Source organism: Typopeltis vanoorti, chromosome 6 (genome assembly GCF_054136105.1).
Source record: "Typopeltis vanoorti isolate ZY-2024b chromosome 6, IOZ_Tvanoo_1.0, whole genome shotgun sequence".
Taxonomy (NCBI): Eukaryota; Metazoa; Arthropoda; class Arachnida; order Uropygi; family Thelyphonidae; genus Typopeltis; species Typopeltis vanoorti.
In genome coordinates, this window is record NC_143554.1 from 112,663,510 (window position 1) to 112,685,951 (window position 22,442).

General features: G+C 35.4%; 1 protein-coding gene across 3 annotated transcripts in view; it reads left to right on the forward strand.

Annotated features, from left to right (window-relative positions):
- Positions 1–22,442, forward strand: part of LOC150105818 (uncharacterized) — a 116,894-nt gene that overhangs the window by 38,533 nt on the left and 55,919 nt on the right. For all 3 annotated transcript variants that reach the window (XM_090393606.1, XM_090393604.1, XM_090393605.1), the window contains exon 2: positions 3,254–3,937. In XM_090393606.1, the coding sequence (XP_090249732.1) occupies positions 3,258–3,937 (680 nt within the window). In that variant the 5' untranslated portion in view covers positions 3,254–3,257. The remainder of the gene's footprint in view (positions 1–3,253; positions 3,938–22,442) is intronic.

Below are 22,442 nucleotides of genomic sequence, written 5' to 3' on the forward strand. Positions count from 1 at the left end.
TATATAAGGGAAGAAACGTTATCTGCACTTAATTGGATGAGTAGCACTTATTTAGATATTATAAATAGTTTATATATTATAAAATGGTTTAAATATAAAATATAATATTATGTTAGTACTAAAAAACAGTAGAACATAATATGAATTGGCTATCTGAAAAAGCTTGAAACTGATATGACCTCACTCATACTGCTTACAGGATTTTTACGGATTAGCCATTAAATGATTTTTTTTCTAATAGAAACTACATTGTAATTTATATTTTATTTCAAATTTAACTTTTATTTGAAATAATTTTTCAAATCTTTTATAAAATTATAAAAACACAGGATATACCTTTAAATATTCCACATCATGATATTACAATTAATTTGACCGTGAGATGCGGTGATTGATTCATTCAATCCAATACCCTTGGAGGGTAATGGATGGCAATGCTGTAGCCAATGAGGTTCTAACCGAGGCACGACTATTGCTGTTACCCTCCTGCCATGATCAGAGCTTCAATTGCTCAGTAACACCTTACCATACACTGTCCTCTACACATAGCGGGGAAGATGAAAAGCATTCTTGCTTCGCCCCTTTAAGCCAGTCCTTATAAGGACTTGTGCAAATACTGTTTACTAGAAAGAAAATCCATACCATGGAGGATATATTTATTTATTGGGAGTAAAGATTCCATGGCAGACTGAAGTTAAATATCTTGGAGTGATTCTTGATAGTAAACTCCTATTCAGCAAACATATTAGTTACATTTCCTCAAAGATATCCAGCGTCTTAGCACAGCTCTACCCTATGATCAACAGACAAAGTAAACTGGACATGCAAACAAAATTAACAATTTACAAGATGGTAATTGGACCGGTTATCACTTACGCATCCCCAGCTTGGAGCCACACCGCAAATTCTAACATTCTAAAACTTCAGAGATTACAGAATAAGTGCCTGAGGATGATTCTGGATGCCCCCTGGTTCATAAGAAACACCCAGATCCATAGAGAAGTTAATATCCCTTATATCTCTTCCTTTCTCATAAATCTAGCTGAGTTCTTTACCAAGACAAGTAACCATCCAAACCCGTTAATCAAGGAAGCCTCGGAATATAATGAAGAAGAAATCTACAAATTTAAAAGACCAAAATCTATTTTAAGTTCAGCTGAACGCAACTAACTTCACTGCCCTCAATGGGCGAGCATATAGCTCACAAACACTCCATTCAAAGTTCTTCCATTATAAGACAAAGGGGAATATGAAAAGCAATTTTGCTTCACCCATCTAGCCAGAAATGTTAATGTTAATGTTAACTTGCGCAAATCGAGGTGGTGAATTTATACCCTTGGAGGGTAATGGATGGCAATGCTGTAGCCAATGAAGTTCTAACTGAGGCTCGGCTATTGCTGTTATCCTCCTGCCATGATCAGAGCTTTAATAGCTCAATAACACCTTATCCCTACACTGTCCTCTACAGATAACGGGGAAGATGAAAAGCATTCTTGCTTCGCCCCTTTAAGCCACTCCTTATAAGGACTTGTGCATACAGGGAGGATGCGATTAATACCCTTGGAGGGTAATGGATAGCAATGCTGTAGCCAATGAAGTTCTAACTGAGGCTCGGCTATTGCTGTTACCCTCCTGCCATGATCAGAGCTTTAATAGCTCAATAGCACCTTATCCCTACACTGTCCTCTACAGATAACGGGGAAGATAAAAAGCATTCTTGCTTTTCCCCTTTAAGCCAGTCCTTATAAGGACTTGTGCATACATGAAGATCGTTGAGATCCACCGTGAGATGCGGTGATTAATACCCTTAGAGGGTAATGGATGACAATGCTGTAACCAATGAAGTTCTAACTGAGGCTTGGCTATTGCTGTTACCCTCCTGCCATGATCAGAGCTCATAAGCCCAATGGGGAATATGAAAAGCATTCTTGCTTCGCCCCTTTAAGCCAGTCCTTTTAAGGACTTGTGCATACAGGTCGATCGGTGGTGTAAGAGGTGATGGATGAAACCCTGGGAGGGTAATGGATGGTAATGCTGTAGCCAATGAAGTTCTAACTGAAGCTCGGCTGTTGCCGTTACCACCTGGGAGCTGAGTTTCGCTCTCTTAGGTTTGCTCCCGGTGAGGGGGGGGGGGTTGCCTGAGAGAGCATTTTGAGTCTCTGGGGGAGGGTGTTCTCTGGCATGGCCCGGTGAGGGGCTGTGTCGGTGGGTGCTTTTCCGTGCAATATGAGCGGTTCTGCTCTGTGGTGGGGAAGCCCATCACTGAGTGGAGCCAACGCTGAGTTGGACGGTCTTTCAGCCACTATTGAATGGTCTAGGGATCGTCCTTATTTTTAGAGATGGCTTTACTTATACAGTAGCCAATGAAGTTCTAACTGAGGCTCGGCTATTGCTGTTACCTTCCTGCCATGATTAGAGCTTTAATAGCTCAATAACACCTTATCCCTACAGATAATGGGGAAGATGAAAAGCATTCTTGCTTCTCCCCTTTCTCCCCAGTCATTATAAGGACTTGTGCATACATGTGAAGTTATGAAATGTTTACCCAGGGTAACGGATGGCAATGCTGTAGCCAATGAAGGTTTAACTGAGGCTCGGCATTGCCGTTACCCTGCCCGTTGAGTTTCGCTCTTTCAGGTTTCTTCCGAAATTTTGCTCACGGTGAGGGGGGGGGGCTTAGATTTCGGGGTTTTGCGCTGAGAGAGCATTTTGAGTCTCCGGGGAGGGTGTTCTCCGGCATGGCTCGATGAGGGACTGTGTCGGTTGATGCTTTTCCCTGGAAGCGGTTCTGCTCAGTGGTGGAGGTGCCTGTCACTGAGTGGAACCAACACTGAGTTGGAAGGTATTTCAGTCACTCGTAGGCAGTGGTCTGGGGGATCGCCTAATTTTTAGAGATGGCTTTACTTATTCAGTAGCCAATGAAGTTTTAACTGAGGCTCGGCTATTGCCGTTACCCAGCCATGACTAGTGCTTTTAGCTCAATAACACTCCATCCACACATTTTCTTCAATCAGATGAAGGGATCAAGGGCTCGGTCCATCTCCCCCAAAAAAATAAAAAAAAAAAAGTCTACATGAGTCACATTAAGATTTTAGAAGACATCGTTGTGTAAATAAAAATGTGCCTTATGAATAGTTAACTTCTAACTTGGTAATGTTGTTTATATGTTTATATATAATGTTTGTGATATAATTTTCTTATACCATTTGTATCGCATTGTAGTGATATAGTTTTCTTACATATTATTTTCAAGGAGGATGTCCTCTAAAAGAAAAAGTTTTCCATCAAAGTTATCCAAAAATGAGTTAAACAGTGCATTAGAAGATTCTGGAAGTGACGTTGACGACCAGGACAGGAGTTCAGAGGAAAACCTCAGATTCCCACCTGAAGTGCGAAGTTGCAACGACCAATTTAGTGGACTTAGTGGATCTTCCATGAGTACTCTTACAGAAATGGAAGACAGTGTTACCACACGGGAGTTACACGCGCACAAACTCAGTACCGATGGTGATTCAACCTGTGACAGCTTAACCAGTGATGGTGATAGTCAGACACTGACTGTACCACACAGTCGAAAACATCGGTTATTACAGAGCATTTCTTCAACGTCTTCGGCTCTTTCCGAAACTGTTACAGATTCGGAATATGACTCAGAAGGGTGTTATAGTTCCAGTGATGGTATGGTGGGTTCAGACACACAGACAGTGACCACTGATGCTCATACTTTGTCTCGATTAAGTGGTCATAGTGACAAGAATAGTGCTTCACATCCTTCGTGTAGTGGACACGGAAAACGTTCGATGGACGATGTGCTCAAAAAACTCACATCCAGAATGAGTACTGGGGCAATGTTAAGTGATTCTCACTCTACAGATGGAGAAGGAACAGCAGGACACAGACCCAGTATCTTTCTGAAAGAAAGTATATCTTCAAACAGGTAAGCTTACTACTTTATTGTTTCTTAGGATCCCTCAAGTACATTTTGACATATGAAAAAAAATTTGCTACAGATATTTGAATAACTTGAATATTTAAGTTCTGTTAGTATCAAGCATGAATATTGTCAAGAAACTCGACGTTGCGAGCAGAGCTAATCTCAAGTGATGCTGGCACTTAAATACACGGGAGAGGAAAGGTTAACAAAACAGGTGTTTGATCCAAGACAGTAGGGAAACGATCTAGAGGAAGATCAAGATCTAGGTAGATTGATGCAGTTAGAACAGCTTTGTAGGATATATAAGATCTGACAGTATTGGAGGCCTGACATAACAGAATAATTTGGAGGAAGAGTGAGCAATAATGCAAACTTTTCATCTAGCGCTAACATAATATCCTCATCCTGTACACTCATAGAGGGTGCACATGACTAGTTTGATAATGATGATGATGAAGGTATAAACCTTGTGTGTTAATTTTAATAAAAATTAAATTTGAAAGACAAAATTAAGAAATTTAAAACAAATTGAAATAAAAAATCAGTGTGTATGAGAGCCTGAAAAAAAAAAAAACGAAAAAAAAAAACTAATGTTGTACACGAGACAGTTGGCCAACTTATTTCTTCACACAAGAGGAGCGAATGTTGTAGATTTATAAAACAATTTCTGCGAACCTCAAATATTTCTAATAGGTGTGTTAAAGAATGAATCTAAGTAGACGATTACTTGAAACAAAGAATACCTACCGAATCCGAACGGTGTGTGTGTATGTGTGTGCGTGTGTGCGTGTGCTTTTATACCACATTCATGTTTGAAAATTGGCAGTAGTAGTTAGTTCAATTTAAAATATTTTACAACGTTAAATTATAGTCCTGACCATCAGAATCACTGCTACTTACTATCGTCTTATAATTAAAATTAACTTTCACCGTTGATCAATGGCCATCAGCAGTTTCAAGATTCTCAGAAATTATTTTCGATTTAAGAATAACATAAAAGTTACCAATGCTAATCAGTAAATCTAAATGTTATTTGTTAATTTTATTGTACAGTGTCTACATTTTAATAAAATATAAGTGAAAGCAATTTCAAGATGTCTGAAAAAAAGCAGCTATCATAAGTGATTGTATTAGTGGGATGGCATGGTAGTTGGGTGGAGAAAGGAACACTACTATGACATCCCATCAATAATATAAATGCTAGCGGTATTTCTACTGAGTTTTGAGTTAATCGGTTTCATCTCGTAGTAATGAGGTTTTCCCACTCTGGTCCCTCCCCGCCTAAGAACTCACCATTGAATACACGCAACAGACAGTCGAAAAACAAGTAGATAGGGAGGAGGTATTTCTCGATCATCTCGAGGCCTAGTCATCACTAAAAATCCTTAGGCTATTTGAAAACGAACAACTGGTAGGAAAAAAAGAAAGAAAGAAATAATCAGCTTTCCTATTATATAGCTTCGTATTCTATTTAGAAGAGCAAGCTACTCTGATCATTTACTCAACTTTAATTTTAAGACTTGATCGCATCTTGACAATCAATATATCTGAAATGTAATGATTACATTATTCAATTACACACTTGGAAAATTATACTGTTATTATAAGAAAATTTATCAGCTTATCAAAGTACAAATGAGATAATTGACGTCAGAGGGTATTTGGGAGGATCATGAACTCTCGTTATATACAGGATGCTTTCAAATGATCTTTAAGTCTGTTGCGTAAGAGTTCCATATCTAGTACCATATAAAACTGAAGATAACCTAAAAGATAAATTGAAAACGTTTCACTAACAATTTTCATACATTCTTTGCAAACCGGGAGTTGTTCTGTACATATCGAAACCATAATCCACTTCTTTCCTTACTCTTTTTGAAAGTTATTCTATTGCCTATTAGTATAGCGTCATCGATACATTACTTAATTGCAGAATAAATACAAAATCCTCTATTCTATGTTTTTGATCGTTTCTGGAAATGGAGGACAGTACAGTTGGATTCCATATCACCATAGAAAGAAATCAAAATGGATAAGAACAGAAGATTCATTCTCGAAATGATCTACCACAGCAATGCTTGCTTAATTTTTAAATTTTTGCCTGGAATGAACTTTCAATTTCCATTTGTTTGTTGATCGCTCATATAGCAAAAGAACAAAATACAAATACGATGTCATAAAAGTAGAATATATAATAAATGTAAGTTAAAAATAAGAATACTAAACGCGTCTAAACCGTTTATTAAAATTAGTAAGGAATCTGACAGTTAATATTATCAGCTGTTTTTAAATATTATAACAGTAAGAGTTAATAATAGTTGTTAAAATGTTTATCCATCCACGTTTATCCGTCCTATTTAATAAATCCTAATCTACGCTCACGCCTAGACCCACACTTTACCGTGTCGGCATTCGAAACCGAAATCCTTATGGAATAGGTTGGTTACTTTTTATTCCAGGAGTGTGTTATAGCTGTAGAAGTGTATGCTTACGGGGCTGGTTTGTCTGTTCTGAGGGACGATAAAACCTCCGTATGAGATCGGCTAATTCACCTTTAGTCGAAAGAGACAGACCAGATAAAGAGACGATTCACGTCATGGACGGGAATCGAACCCAGGTCTTTCCGACCAAAGGGCTTCGTCTATACTAAAAAATATCGTTATGTCTTTTATATTGAGTACATTGGATAAAAAGCTGTTATTATTATTATTATTATTGACTCTTATGCGCCAATGTTGCCATAACTATATTTCATAACTTTTCTACTTCAATGAAAACTATTTTTTTCTGAATAACTTTAACAATACAATGAAATCGAATATTTCTTCAGGATTGACTGGTTGAGCACCTACTCTACAAGCATTAGTAATACTTGTAGAATAATCAACACTAAGAATTATATAATAATATACATGCTGTCTTCCATTTACCTACGTTTCCTCGAGTTACGTCCCAAAAATTTGCGTAACTCGAATTTTACGTAAGTCGTATTTAACCTTGTCTCCTGTTAATCATACCCAATTGCTTACGTGTTTACAGTAAGAGTACGCAATAGTGCATTAAAGGTGATTTCTATTAGTTTCATTCATAGAATTCCCACACAGATTGGATTTCAATATGTAATTATTAATAGAAAATACTGTATAAATAGTAAGAGAAAATAGAAACATTTTTAAAAATGTTTATATTTGGCCGTTTGACCTCCCTTATGAAGAGATGACTGAAAAGTGGCTTATTTCTTTTAAATCTCTGAACTGTAAATATGCAGCATGAAAATATCAAAAATATAACACGTCTGTGTTGAAAGCAAGACTGAGAAAACAGTAGGGGCACCATTTAGGCTGCTTGTATTACAGAAGACTGTCGTTAAATGACGTGCGAAAATGGGTTATTTAAGTGTTTATAACTTGCCATTTTTTTGGCTCATTATAGCTCTTTCAGGATAATTTGCGTGAGTCGGAACTTACGTAAGTCGGGGAGTGTCTGTGCAAGTTATTTAAGCAATATTATATACGAAATCGACTATAAAATTATATTGGCAACACTTCTCTTGGAAGAAAAGAAAGCCCACACCCTTTTAAGAAGTGACAAAAATATTCTCTGAGACATTATAAAAAAGGGGTACTCCTAAACAAAAATAGGCTAAAATAGCCATAAAATAATAATTCTCTGAGACTATTTTTCATGTGTTCAGCATGGGGGTTAAATGATGTCACACTTGAGAAGGGGGAAAGGATCTAAAAATTGCGAAATTTGACAGGTATATTCATAAAGATATCGTGCAGCAAACGTATTTCTTTCTAGAAAATGAAATAAATTTCAAATAAAACCAAATAATTTTCCACGCGTTTATGAAAAAGATTTCAAATGGCGTGTAAAGAAAATATTATCATTGAAATTCCGATAGTTCACTTTTCCCTAAGAGATGAAAAGTAACTTTGCACTAAAAAGAAACACTTGGAAACTTTCCGTACTACGTCACAAACAAACTCGAAGCATTTAACCTTTGTGCTGACTGGGATTAGCCTAGTGGCTTTGCGCTTCGCAACCACACGCCTGGGGAAGGATTGTCCCAGGTTCGATTCCCATCGAAGACGTGAGGAACTTGAGGATCTTCCTCAGCCATAGCCTAGTTAGCCGGTCTTGGGCGCGGGCAGTAGGGTTTTTCATCAGGCAAACCGGCCCCGGTCTTCACGGGGCCTAAAAATTTTTTATATATTTTTCTACAGCCAAAAATATACCCCCCCTCCTCCCAGCGGCAGACTAGGCGACAAGTCGGTTGGGAGTGGTATTAACAAGAAGTCGCATCTAAGTAACACGCAGACCCTAAATAGGAAGCGGGAATAACGCGTAGTGAAAGAGGAAGAACTGATAGAGTATATAAAGATTATATAGAGTATATAATAAACCCAATACGTTGATCCTTCAACGTATTGGGTTTATGACATTCTTTAAAACCTGGCGTGTAAATTTTTAGTATTTACTCAGATTGGGATTTCTACTTTAATGTAGTTCATTATGGGCTATATTAAGGTACAAATGCTTAGCATTTCAAAGCTATTACAAAGTGACTTGTACTGACTGTAAGTGAATATTCTCTTCTAAGCTGTTGCATTTAATGTACACGTTCAAGGATTCAATTGTTAAATTCTTATTACTGAGACAATAGAGATGCACACAAGGATTAACAGCGGTTCTTTAGGTCTTATATTGCAGACCTGAGAAATGACTGAAATTAATACATAATTATTAATACAATGAGAGGAAAATAAAAAAAAAAACGTATTAAATACACGCAAATATTTCAGCCATAGAAAGAAAGAAAGGGAAATCGACAGAAAGAGAAATTGTTCCCCGATTTTATTTTCCAAGCCTTATTTTTTAACGTGAACTTATATTGCGTGAACTGAAGATCTTTCCATAGTCTGAGTTAGATAATCTGGGAAAATTATAAGTTTTGAATTGGAAATTTAGGTTTTTCATTTCCCCCACACAAATCAGTCTTCAAAACGTATTATTATACACAAACACAATGCAACATAGCCTTGGTTATTTCTTAGTAAGCTATCATACTAACACAGCTATGGCGACCTTAAGCACCGTTGAATCCATTATGAATTAGGTCAAAAGCTGTCCTCTGACCAACCGCCTTCCTTCTGGTCAGCAGTTCAAAGTAAGGGCAGTAAACTCTGAACAGTGTTATCGTATTTATATCTTTGAATAGAATAAAGCACGTTCAAATGATTGAGGTTAGAACATAATCATAATGTTATAGGTATGCCAGCCTTGGTGTTAACATGAATAATGCTTCCGCTGTCTCAGTGAAGACTGCAGGCTCGAATTCCACTGTAATTGGATATTTGTGGTGCATGTGATGGTAATAGAAGATTTTCATCTCTTAGTATGAGACTATCATTCTGCTTGGAGGACTGAAGTGGATTGAAAGAGTTTCATGTTTGGTCTTCTTTAGAGCATTTTTTTTTTTTATTAATCTTTAGCCCATACATAGTACTAAATTACGGGTTCACAACCATTCGTGGGTTGGGTTGTCATTAAAAGCAAAAAGTATTAGGCTACACTTATCACAGTCACCTGTGCGGAAGGACAACCATTATACTAAAGAACTAAAGTAAAGAACTATCGAGTTGAAGTCTCCACTACAAACTAAGGAAGCTACTTATGAAAATGCGCAAAGCAAACATGCCTGCATTAAGTATAACGATCTCAATTAAAGTGTTCATTCCTTTATTTTTAATATAGTCGATTCACGTTATTTCATGAAACTCTCCCGACAATTTCTAGAATGTTATGTCAGTTTTATATGAGAAAAAAAATGCATTATTTTCAACAAAGTCAGTAAAGTAAACCCTTAATAATTTATATCCAAGTACTGTTGCAGTGATGCACTAAAAATCCTTGGGTATGATGTGCACTTCATTTCTAAAACAACAAAAAAAAAGTATGAGAATTCTGTATACCAGCAGATCTTCCTCCTGTTGCTTAGCGCGCCAATTCCAGTTGTTTGCCTAACATACTGCTTTCCCGTGAAATCTTACAAGTTTCCCTATTGCTATCTCTATAAAATGTCAATGCATTTATTCAGTACATAAAGATACGATTGTACAGTGGCAATACAATCAACGCAGGTGATTTACATTTGTATTTCATCTTCCATTATGTCCACATAATATCTGCGATGCGAAAAACTGATAATACTGAGCATATCATGCGTAGTGAAATACAATCAGATGTTCAACGTGAAAGGCATCACAAAGAAGGGCGAATCGCATTTATTAGCTGGCCTGGCAAGATTCTTTTCATCGACCGGTATGACGGATTTGTAGACTGGCTGCTAGACCGAACCGAACCTGAAGGCTTCCGGGTCAGCTTAAAATCTCGCTTCCACTACCTTTTCCAGAGTATGGCTAGAGGGGGAATCCAAGTATATAAGGGATAACTGCCAAGGACACCTTGTTCTTATTATACTTCGGTGTTTAAAATAAACAATGAAGATGATGAAACCAAAAACATATGCATACTGTATATGTTTTTGGTTTCATCATTTCGTGTTCCTCTTGACTTTTATTTAAATAACATTTTGGAAAAAAAAAAAACCTTTTGTGTAAAGTAAGTAAAAGCAAGTATATGAAGAATGTTTAGAAATAATGCTGCAAACCAACCTACAGTTTTCGCAAAACTTTCTTCACTTACAGCTCTATCGTCGGCATTAGCCAGACTTCTAAAGATAGATTTCTCTTGGAATATAGTAAACCAATCCAAGGTCAGTGGATCGCAAGATTTATAATAAATATTTGTGTCCATGGGATTTTGCGCGTGTACCTCCGGCGTCAAATATCCCTTGTATTCCCGTATTTGGTTTGGTTTAGATTTTATTGGCGTATTAGCTTCTGTGAGGATAATGTTCCGGATTTAAAAGCAAGTAAGAAAGTAAGGTAATGCCACATATAAAACCAACCCTGTATATAAAACTTTCCTAAAGTGTATAAAAAGAAAACTAGCATATGTAAATTCATTTTAAAATATATGTATATGAATTTATAAAAATTAATTGTAAATTTAAAAATAATAAATTTGATGATTGGGGATAAAATCTACCTGATGGGTTCGTCCCAGGAAGATTAGTAAAAACATGAAAATAATGAATACTCCCATTAGTATTTACACACAAATATGTCTTCACCGCCTCAATATTAAGGATTGTGTAAGATGACTGTACTCTCCTGTGTTCTTGTAGATCTAGATCTCTCGTTGTATCCCTAGAATTGTGAAAATTAAGAGAGAGCCTCTTAAAACATACAAAGAAAAAAAAAATCGATTTACAATACAATAAAAGTCCAATAGAATAAGTACTGTATGTAACGATTCATTTTAATGTGTGTTTATATGCACGGTCGATGTGAGAATAGGAATTACATATAGGAATAATTCATTTGTCAATGTGGCGCAGTCTTGAATTGAAACATGGAATAACTCTTCGCGCTCACCTCACGACAATCATGTTTAATCAATTAGATCATTTGTTTATTCGTATGGGGTCCCCCCCTCTTTTTCCCCTATCCCTTTTGGGGGGGGTTGAGCCCCCTAATGAGGGATTTAGTGTATATATATATATATATATATATATATATATATATATATATATATATAAAACGAAAAAACCCTCCACCACCGTATGAGATCGGCTAACTCACCTTTAGTCGAAAGAGACCAGATAATGATATGTACATTAATGATATTGAGAAGGATTTGAAAAGCGCATACAACTATTTGCTGGTGATGCAAAGATATGTAGGATAATCAGGAATGCTGCTAATATGCAGTTCTTGCAGAATGAATTGAATAGGCTGGAAATGTGGCATGGGGAAATGGGTGTCAGTTCATGTCAGTAAAGGTAAAGTCATTCACTTCGGCGTGATTAGATGTTCAATTTCGTATTATATTGGTGCGATTAGGCTAGAAGAAACTGATGAGGCTAGGGATCTTGGAGTGTTAATAGATAGGAAGTTGAAGTTCATGGGGTGGCAAAGATTACGAATTAAATACCCAAAAGATAATTGCAGTGCTGAAACGAACGTTCACATGTAAAGATAAGGATGTTATTTTGCCTCTTTACAAGACCTTGATAAGACCTCACTTGGACTATTGTGCGCAGGTCTGGTCTCCTGGTTGCCGTTGTGATTCTGATATATTGGAGAGAGAGTACAAAGGAGAGTGTTAAAAATGATACCAGGATTGTGGAATACTGATTATGAAGATAGATTGAGAATTTGTAGATTGCAGGCACTAGCAAACAGGAGAAAGAGGGGGTCATATGATTGAGACTTACAAACTTCCGAAAGGCTCAAACAGGATTTCAATTGATGGAATTTTTCAGTTTATGGTGGGTGGGAAAGGTCTTCCTTGGAAGCTGAGAATGAATGCCGCTAAGAAGAGGGTGAGGGCTATATTTTTCTCTCAGAGGGTGGTGCGTGTTTGGAATGAATTGCTATTGGATGTTGTGAGTGCAAGCAGAGCGAATGAATTCAAGAATAAGTATGATAGCTGGTGTGTGTAGTATGTAGCCTCCCTCGATGAGTCCCTGACTCCCTGGAGGTCTCTCTTAATAATAATAATAATAATAATAATAATAATAATAATAATAATAATGCTAAGGGTTCCTCACGTTATGGACCGGAAAGGAACCCAGGTCTTTCCGACTAACGGGCTTCGTCTATACTGACTGAGCTACTGAGGCCCTACACCGTTTATTTTTGACGGTTCATTCAGTTTTTCTGTTTTGTTTGTTTGTCATCTTGCTTCCTATTGATGAGTCTTCTTAGTGGAGTTGATTTTTAATTCTTTCTTGATCGTAACGTGTTTTAATAATAATAATAGCTTATTTTCCTTTTTGTCTGCACTATGTTTATGTCACATCCTATGTCGTTTTCAAATATGCTACTTAACTTTACTAAACTAATATGCTTATAATGCTGTTGATTCTTGATCAACATTCATCACAACATTTTTTCGTGACACTTGTGAATCGCTCAAATTGTATTTCGTGAAACTAAATACAATTTGAGCGATCTCTTATCAATACTGTTATATTATGGCGACAGTGTTTGTGTAGTAGGGCACTATCTTCAAACGGTTCGGTCATCAGCTTTAATCTTTCTTGGTATCAAATTCTTTAATATTTAAAATACTCTGCTTTCTGTTTTGCTGTTGGAGATGCCTTTCTTCTCACAACCATTGATTTCAAATTCTATATTAGAAGTAAATCTCTTTAAAATTTCCCTACGAGTGGAAAGGTTCATGTTTGAATCTCATCTTGAACTCCCGGATAAGCGTATTGCAATCACAGCTGATTTCATACGGCTGTGGGGTGCTCTTTTACCCCATAAAATCGAAATTTTTACCCCCTCCCCCACAAAAAAAAGTTCTTACGCTGAACTGTCCTTACAGCCTTAATTACTTCAGCCATTATTACAACCGTCACCAACCCTCTAAAACAGGGTTTCCTAAATGGTGTTCCGCGAGAAGTTCTCCTGGAATTTGCCATTTTAGTTTTCTAAGCATTTTTCATGAATAAATATTTTATAGTGGAAATATTCTGAGGAGAATAATATTCGTGAATATGTCGAAAAGCTCAGACCCAGAACACCTAATAACATCTGTGTACCAAATGTTAGTGACTAAGCCGTGTATTTTTAAACGTGGAAGTATTCATGAATTATCGTTAATTTTCACACATCGAAACCTTTCAACATTCGAGAAAGAGAATACAGCTGTTTATGACATAATAATTGCCTGCAAGTCGATTACAACAATGGGTGGCGTATCCTCTGTTCTCAAAACTGAACGAAATAACATCTGTGTTGCAAATGTTAGTGACCAATCAGCAAGGAAGTATAAAGAAAATTTTTCCACTGAAATTGAAGATCAAAGTAGTCTGTATCCGGTTCTCAAATCTAGTAATACTGAATACTTTATTCGCAAGTTTGTATTGTAGGGTGAAAGTGCTTGTTTCGAAACCGTAGTGCCGTGATTTTTTTAAAAGTAATAGGCCTACAGATTTTAATTTTAGTATGAATAAGAGACAAGGGACTTTGTTTAATTTTGGTGTTAAGAAATCTCCTATTGAAGGTGTTTGTGACACAACAGATAGTGATTCATCCACCTCCACCCTACAAAACGATCTCCAGGATGTGCAAAAGGAGGGGAAAGCTACCAGCATACAGGAGAAAAAGTCTGCATTCACTCGCAAGTACTTATAATAATGTTATAAATTTTTGGTGATCAGAATGGGATTTGTCAATGAAAATCAGCACAAATTAATTTAATTATGTTGTCCTGAGGAAGCTACAATATGCTATAAGATTTTTAGTCCAGTGACTGATAATTGATTTAAATGTAATTTTATATTTGTCAACATGTCACACCGTGTACATAAGTGTACTAATTTTGTAATATATCAACAAGTAATTATTAATTAAATAATAATAATCAATTATTCATTAATTATTAATTACTTTTTAATACATTACAAAATAACTAAGGTGTTCCGTGAAAATTTCAGGATTTGCGAAGTGTTCCGTCGTAGGAAAAACCTGCGAAACGCTGCTCTAAAATATCTGGAGCATTCAGACTAAATCACGGACTCCATCTGTTCATCTTATAGATTTATTTTCAGTATTACCGACCCTCCAAGACGTATATTTCTAGGAAATCAATCGTATAAACTCCACGAACCCCAAACTCTATTCCTAACTAAATTATGTCGCACACCCACCAGTTCGAGGTCCATTTCATGCTTGTGATGGAGAAGTGGAGAACCAAGGGAAAAAGGGAAAAAAAAAAGATCAATAATACAAATGAATACGGGTATTAATCAATATTAAGTGATTCAAATGATCTACTGATACCAGTTATTTAATTTCTTAAACTTTGCCTAAATTCTCTGCTTCCATAACACATTAATTTTGAAAAGTATTCCACATATTCTCCACAAGTGCCGAGTGAAAAAGGGACTCCACGTTAGAGTTAACACTTTCATTGCCAAGCTGAAAATTGGAATTTCGTGTGGTGGCCAAATTTTTTTAATTTTTTTTAATTTAGTTAGCGACGTCCACGCGATAACGCGTGATCGGCCGTTTGGTGAGAACTCGCATCACGCGATATCGCTTGATTGGCAATGAACATGTTAAACGAACTTATATTTGTTCTAACATTGTTTTTCTTAATTTTGCTCTTTCTTTTCGCACACCTTAGTAGAGCTTAGTTTAGATAAATGCAACAGACTCTGCTGTTTACTTTGATTATTTTTTTTAAACATTCTGAATTAGCCAATCAGGATTCAGCCAGTTCACTGGTTTGTTAAATCGCCAGCCTGACTGGCCAAGTAGACACACTTTCTTTAATTGGTTGTAGCTTTGCATTGTATATATGAACCTACATAAGAGACATAAATAAGGGGTTACCGTAATTTCCTTTCTCTTACAAGTGAAGCATCTTTTAATTAAACAATATTCAGAGCTTTATCAGCTGTCTAATCAATATCATTGCGAATTTTAACATAAATGTTTTAAAAAAAAATTAGTTATAAATTAACAATCATTATAATAAAATGAAATCAGTTCAAATTTATGTTTTTTCTCATGATTACATGTTTTTATTGTGGGTAGAACAGTTTTTTATACTTCTTCTCTGACCCCGTTCTTCGACACTGATTTCAATAATTTTCACTTTCCACGACATTTCTAGCGAACAGTTTTTCTCTATCGGATTTCTCGCTTACAGAAGCAATTTTTTCTTTTCTCCTTCATTATTTATACTTCTATTATCTGGAAAAGTATTCATCCTTGGCTGAAAATTTATCATTACCTTAGAAGTTTATCGGTACCTTACAAGTTCCTCAATACCTTAGCAAAACGTGTGCGCGCTTTGCACGCACGCACGCACGCACACACACACACACACACACACACACACACACACACACACACACACACACACACACACACACACACACACACACACACACACACACACACACACAGTGTCTATAAGATAGAATGTTTTCTATATTAGGATAAACTGAATTGACCTGTTATAACTCCGTTTTATAAGTCATTGAATTTTAGCTACCGTGTTCCTCCAAAGTAAATTAAAAAAAAAAAAAATCGAAACAGAGTGTACTTCTTTGGTATTCACGGAATGACCAAAGAGAAAAGGGTCGTATTTCTAAAACTAATTACAAAATACTAGGAAAATATTTCTTCTGTAAAACCTTTGCGACAGGGCAAAATCTGTTGGGAGTTACTTCCTAGAATGTTAATTAGTAAAACTTAATTACTGTTGTTAGATAGCCCTCTTTACTTGGCGCAGATTATCGGATCAAATTCGATACCTATAGCCAGCACTCATTCAACTTAAGAAAGCTTTTTTTAAGCTTATTTATATATTGATAATTTATAGCTATTAAGATAGAAAAATTCGTCGCTACGCCGTGTATAAAAGAATATTTATGACTTGGCCAATAAATTAAGCTGGGCACAAGCGCTAACTAAATCGCTTTATTTGAGAAAAAAAAGTTGCTACCCAAATGAGAGATACGATCTAAAGAACTAAGTTCCTACCTTGGGCAAAATAGGGACCTCGTTTGTCAACGCCAATGTCAAGAAACTGCTTTTGTAATTTCCTGCTAAACGCTTGCGTATAGCATTATAGCAAATGGTGTACAATTTTTTCTCTTCCAAGTAAACTATATTGTTGTGGCGAACTATAGAATTTGCATTTTTCCTTCTAGGATTGCAGTTTGGCCGAAGGCTTGATTTTGTTTAGTCTCTCTCTATCATGACACACACACACACACACACACACACACACACACACACACACACACACACACACACACACACACACACACACACACACACACACACACACACACACACACACACACACACACACACACACACACACACACACACACACACACACACGTGCCAATCAATAATTGTTAATTTTTATTGTACCCAGGACTGCATTCTCTATTCAGTTTTAAACAGAACAGTTGTGATAAAGACAATTGCTTCCCCATCAGAACGTAAAAAAAGGAGAAGGTGACGCATTTATGTGAAGAGGCACATGACGAACGCACACACACACCTTCTTTATTATCCTGTCCTTGCATTCCAGGTCAGCAAACGGGGAAGAAGGAAAGGAAGTGACACTGTTAGTGGATTTTCCATGGTTATAAGGTAATATTTTGCTACATAAAACTCTTTTGAATTCAATATTATCTTGTTCATAAAACAATCCATGCAAAGCTTATTACATAAATCAGACACTAATGTGCTATTATTTTCAATATTTTCAGGATCCGAGCAATTTTTTTTTCTATTAAACAAATTGCTAGGCTTGGTTTCTTCTAAAAATTTGATTTATTTTTTCTATAAAACGAACAAACCGGACAGAAAATACACCCTTTAACAGACAATAGTATACTATGGAGATGCAATTAACCACCTTATCATTATCAAAACTAGATTTATAATAAGCTAAGTTCTTTGGAGGTGGCCAGTCATTGAGCCTAATACCTTAAGGAAGTGGGATGGGATATAATTTGCGGAAGGTGATTTTGAGTGTTACCGGATATACCCAGTATTTACCCTACTGTTTCTGTGAAGTCAAATGAAGAATTACTTGAATTAACAATAGATAAATATTGTAATAACAGATAAAATAGCAGATTATTGTTATTACATCTATTCTTCTCAGATTTGAATAATGTGGGGTAAGCAAACGAATTGGAAGCCAAATAATAATCTTTAAAAATAAGTAACAAAAGTTTAGTTAGGAAACAGTGTTTAGCAGAAAAAGTAAGATTTTATTTTATCGTTATACTGCATCTAAATTTTTAAAATACTTCATAAACGCACGTTATTTATGTTATTATAATTTTGTTCAAAATTATTTAGTCAGTGGGTTGTGAGATTAATTTAGTAGGTTGCACCAGCTTACATTGATAATTAAAAATGTTTCTTTTTATGTATATACTAGTACAGTCTTATTAATTAAGATCGTATAAACATCTTTATTCATTCTTTTGCAGTCTTATTAATGTCTGTTATCAAATAATAGCTATTTTTGTACTCAATAGCGAAGCATTTTGATGAAATTAGAAACATTTTCTTGTTTTGATGTTTAATTAAATGTAGCATTGGAATCAGTTAGTAAAAAAAAGTTTCGTCGATCTACATACTATTTCTCTCACTCTGTAAGGAAAAGTTACGGAGTGTTATGTTTCGGTTATACTGTATTTGAGATATTTTACTGTTAAGGAAGTATGTTAAATTGTGTTTCCTTTCACAATTGATAGATATAATACTCTTATTATGAATATCAGATTGATATTCAAGTATTATTAGTATTATTATTAAATGATATTTAACATACTTAAATGTTTTAATGCCGATATTATTAAATAAATAATATCTTTTGGATACGTTATACAAATTTTGGGTCGTGATGTAAAATGTATTTGCCATTGGTGGCTTGTGATAAAAAAAAAGTATAAAAAATCTTTGAAAAATACTACTTTAAGTGGTAGATGAATTTTATTTCCCGGTCTGCGATCACCGTCTTGCTTATTTGCAGATCTGAAATGGCTTGAAAAAGTCCCATGTGTAACAGAGTTTCGATCTAGCCTTTAGTCAACCTGCGGTACTAATATATAGTAGGTTTGCAACCTTTCATGGAGGGAGAAAGGAAGTATTCGCTTTAAAAAAATTAATAAACGATGCAATAATTTTCCTAAATTATCGATGCAGTATAAAATTAAACCTTCTAGATATCTGCCAGGAAAGTTTTTTTATTTTTTAAATTAAAGTCGAATCCAAACAGCTCCATATTTTATGGAATTTGCTTTTCCTTTAAAACAAAGTGCACGCGCGCGCACACACGCACACACACACGCACACACACACACACACACACACACACACACACACACACACACACACACACACACACACACACACACACACACACACACACACACACACACACACACACTGTGATTCCAAACCGTTTTAACACAAACCTTACAACTGATTAAATGCTCCACTTTTTTTTTCTTTTTTTTTTACGAATGTTTGTTTAAAGCCATTCCATATATTCGCTTTGTAACTGTAAAAAAAAAAAAAAAAAATGTAGTCTTCTATTTATCTTCTACTAGCCCATCTAATAGAGTTTAGTTTAGCAAACTGCAATAAAATCAGCTATTTATGTTGTAAATAGCCGGAAAAACTTTTAAACGTCAATTTAGTTTTCTATTTTTCTTCTTAAGGCTGAGTAAATCACATAAGCAAGTGTCTCTCATGAGATAGTCTTTCAACGCACTTTTAATTCTTATCTGAATACCTTCGATTTTCGGAATCGATCGAGTATATGGGTATTGACTTGATCATAAAAATCTTTTGAACTTTTTCTAGTTGTCTCACCAAATAAGATTCCCGATTTTCAATTTATTATAAATTAAAATAGCCAAAGTATTGCATTCAATAACCAAATAACCACTTTTCAAAGCCTGTCTGTCCAATTCGTATCTTCCTACCAAATTACGTATGCTTACATTTCTCTGCATTAAATTTGAATCCCCACTTTTCTGTCTACGTTTCAGATCTTATAAGATGATCTTAAAGATAACTGAGACCATCTGAACAACTGTCCATCTACATCCAGATTCGCATCATCGGCAAAGAGAGAAATTTTACTCTTAATAATTGAATTTAAATCATTTATGAATATAGTAAAAATATAAAACCTGTAATCTCTTTTTCTCGTGACCTCTTCATAAAAAAATAAAGATTTATCATAATCAATCACTCCTTAACAAAGCCATGTTCTGCTCCGCATCAGTAAGTGATCTCTATCACGAATAGTCTGAATACGGATCCTAATTATTTTTTTCCATTCTTTTGTCAACAACATTTAAAAGGTGAAATGCCTACAATTCTCTATTTTATATAAAGAACTCCCCGCATGAATTGAGACAATCTTCAAAATTCTCAATCTTATTAAATGTTTAAAAAATATTCTAGTTTAATTGATATCGACTTATGTAATACATGCGCCTCTAAGGACGATAAGCTTTCATTATCTCTAAACTTATCAGTTTTCAGATGTTTCAAAATATGAAATAAGTTCCTTTTACTGCATTATGTCATCGGTTACATCCGTCTTTTCAATCTGCACTTCCCTATATTGTCTTTATCTATACAAACACTCGCTAAATAATTTTTTTTTCTTCTCCCACAGATTTTTGAACATCATTCCAGCAGAGTTAGTTATGTTACCTTTGTCCTAATGTGACATACTCATTATTGAATATCTCTTAAAAAGTCTTAATTAGATTAATAAAATAATTATTGTTTATATCATTAGATTTATCACTTGATTTAACAGATCTTGGGTTTTTTTCCTTACAGAATAAAAAACAGAATTTGACTGCTCATCCAATCGACTATGTTCGTTTTTTGTTTTTTCACATAAGCATGAAATAAACATTATATTATGCAAGCTAATATAATACGCAAGATCTTAGAATGCCTCTCATTATGTTTTATAGTTCTCTTGCCATATTCTCAAAGTCAGCTCTTCTTTAAAGTTCCATATTTTTAAGACTGTTTCTATTACTCATAAACACGCTACCGGCCAAGACGTCTATAGACGTCAAGGTTATCATGGATGCAAAGTGCATATTAAAATTGTAATACCATTGATATTACATTGAAATATATATAATGGATACGAAGCGTATGAGGATGCGTATTTGATCCATAATGGCCGGTAAGGTGGTTAAAATCGTTCATGATTAGCGCTTTGCTTTGTTCTTAACTCTCTAAATCATTAGTTTCTATACTCTAATAACAAGCTCCCAATCTTATTTTTTTACAATCATATTTTATCAATCCGCCGTGTCTCTGATTCCTCTTCAGTATATGAATTCAACGACCTTAGTTCCCAAGTTCAGATATTTCCTTAAAATATTTAATTAGTGATCCAAAGATCATCATTGAAATATCCAGCTTTTTATTTTAAGCACAAAAGTAATGTAAAAAAAAATTACGCAGTACTACTCAGCTTTTTGTTCTAACAGGAATACTAATCATTCCTTATGCGCAATGAGATTCTGTCTCTTCTATTTTCCTAGTCTCGGTTCTTTCTGATAACCTTGTTACTTATCAAGAATATCATCTTTAATCCAAGATTCTGAAACGCTCACAACATAAGCCTTAAAGTTTATCATTAATATGTTAAAACCACATCAACCTATTTTTTAAACTTCGTGCGATGGTGTACAAGAAATTGGTACTTTCAAGTCACTCTTTAATGTAATTTCCCTGCCAAGTTACCTAATCATTCCTACCGACTATTATTATACTCACTATTCACTCATTCCCTCTCTCTCTCTCTCTCTCTCTCTCACACACACACACACACACACACACACACACACACACACACACACACACACACACACACACACTAGTGATTACCTTTCGATTTCTCTCCAACATTTTTTACTTAAAGAAAGAGGGAAGCAGTTACAGGAATTCTCGCCTTACCTCGCTCAATAGATCCAAAAGTACTCAGATGAACACTACCAGCACGAGCGTTTTTTTTTTCCTTAATCAATCAGTCCCATAACCTAATAAACCCACAGTCGTCCATCACATTAGTTTACTTGATATCCAGTTTGTTGTCATGGCTTTAACCCTAGATTATTCGCTCGCAAACAACTCATTTATCAGAAAACGTTTTATTTACTTTTGATTCTTCAGTTAATAAGAGCGCCAAATTATCAGAATAAACAAAGCAAAATCATTTTCCATTTAACGATGTGGACAGTATATTTTTAACATCCTGTACACTCGTTCCAGGCAAGCATACTCGAATAACATTGTTATGATTAATTTTAATGAAAATATTTGGGATGTCTCATATCACAGAATCTCCGTATGTGTAATGTTGCTGCTTGCAGTATCAGTACCTCTATAGTGCAGTCAAAACATGTGCTGTTTAATTACAAAGGAATAGATTTATTCCTGTCAAGAATAAGAAGAAACTATAAGTTTTTCATCTAGAGGTGGGTTAGCCGGTCTAATACGGCGGTCACAAGGTGGACCCACTGGCAGGAAAATAGACGAATTTCACAGACACGGGATGTACTTTCCTCATGGCCTTATTTGCCAATCAATACTAAACAACCAACTTACGTAGCATGTGTTACTAGGCTACTATCATTCTGTTTATTAAAAACCTCTTTTAAGAAATGAATATATGTCATTTATGATACAGTCTTGATCCTCATCTAATCTTGCAGTTATTTAAAAACTAGGAACTCTGTCCCTGTAGCTATTGGGAAGATACCAAACCCAATCCAGTCGGATGTCTCCGGAATGCGTCCATCAGCAAGAGTATCTTAGTGTTGGGAAATAAT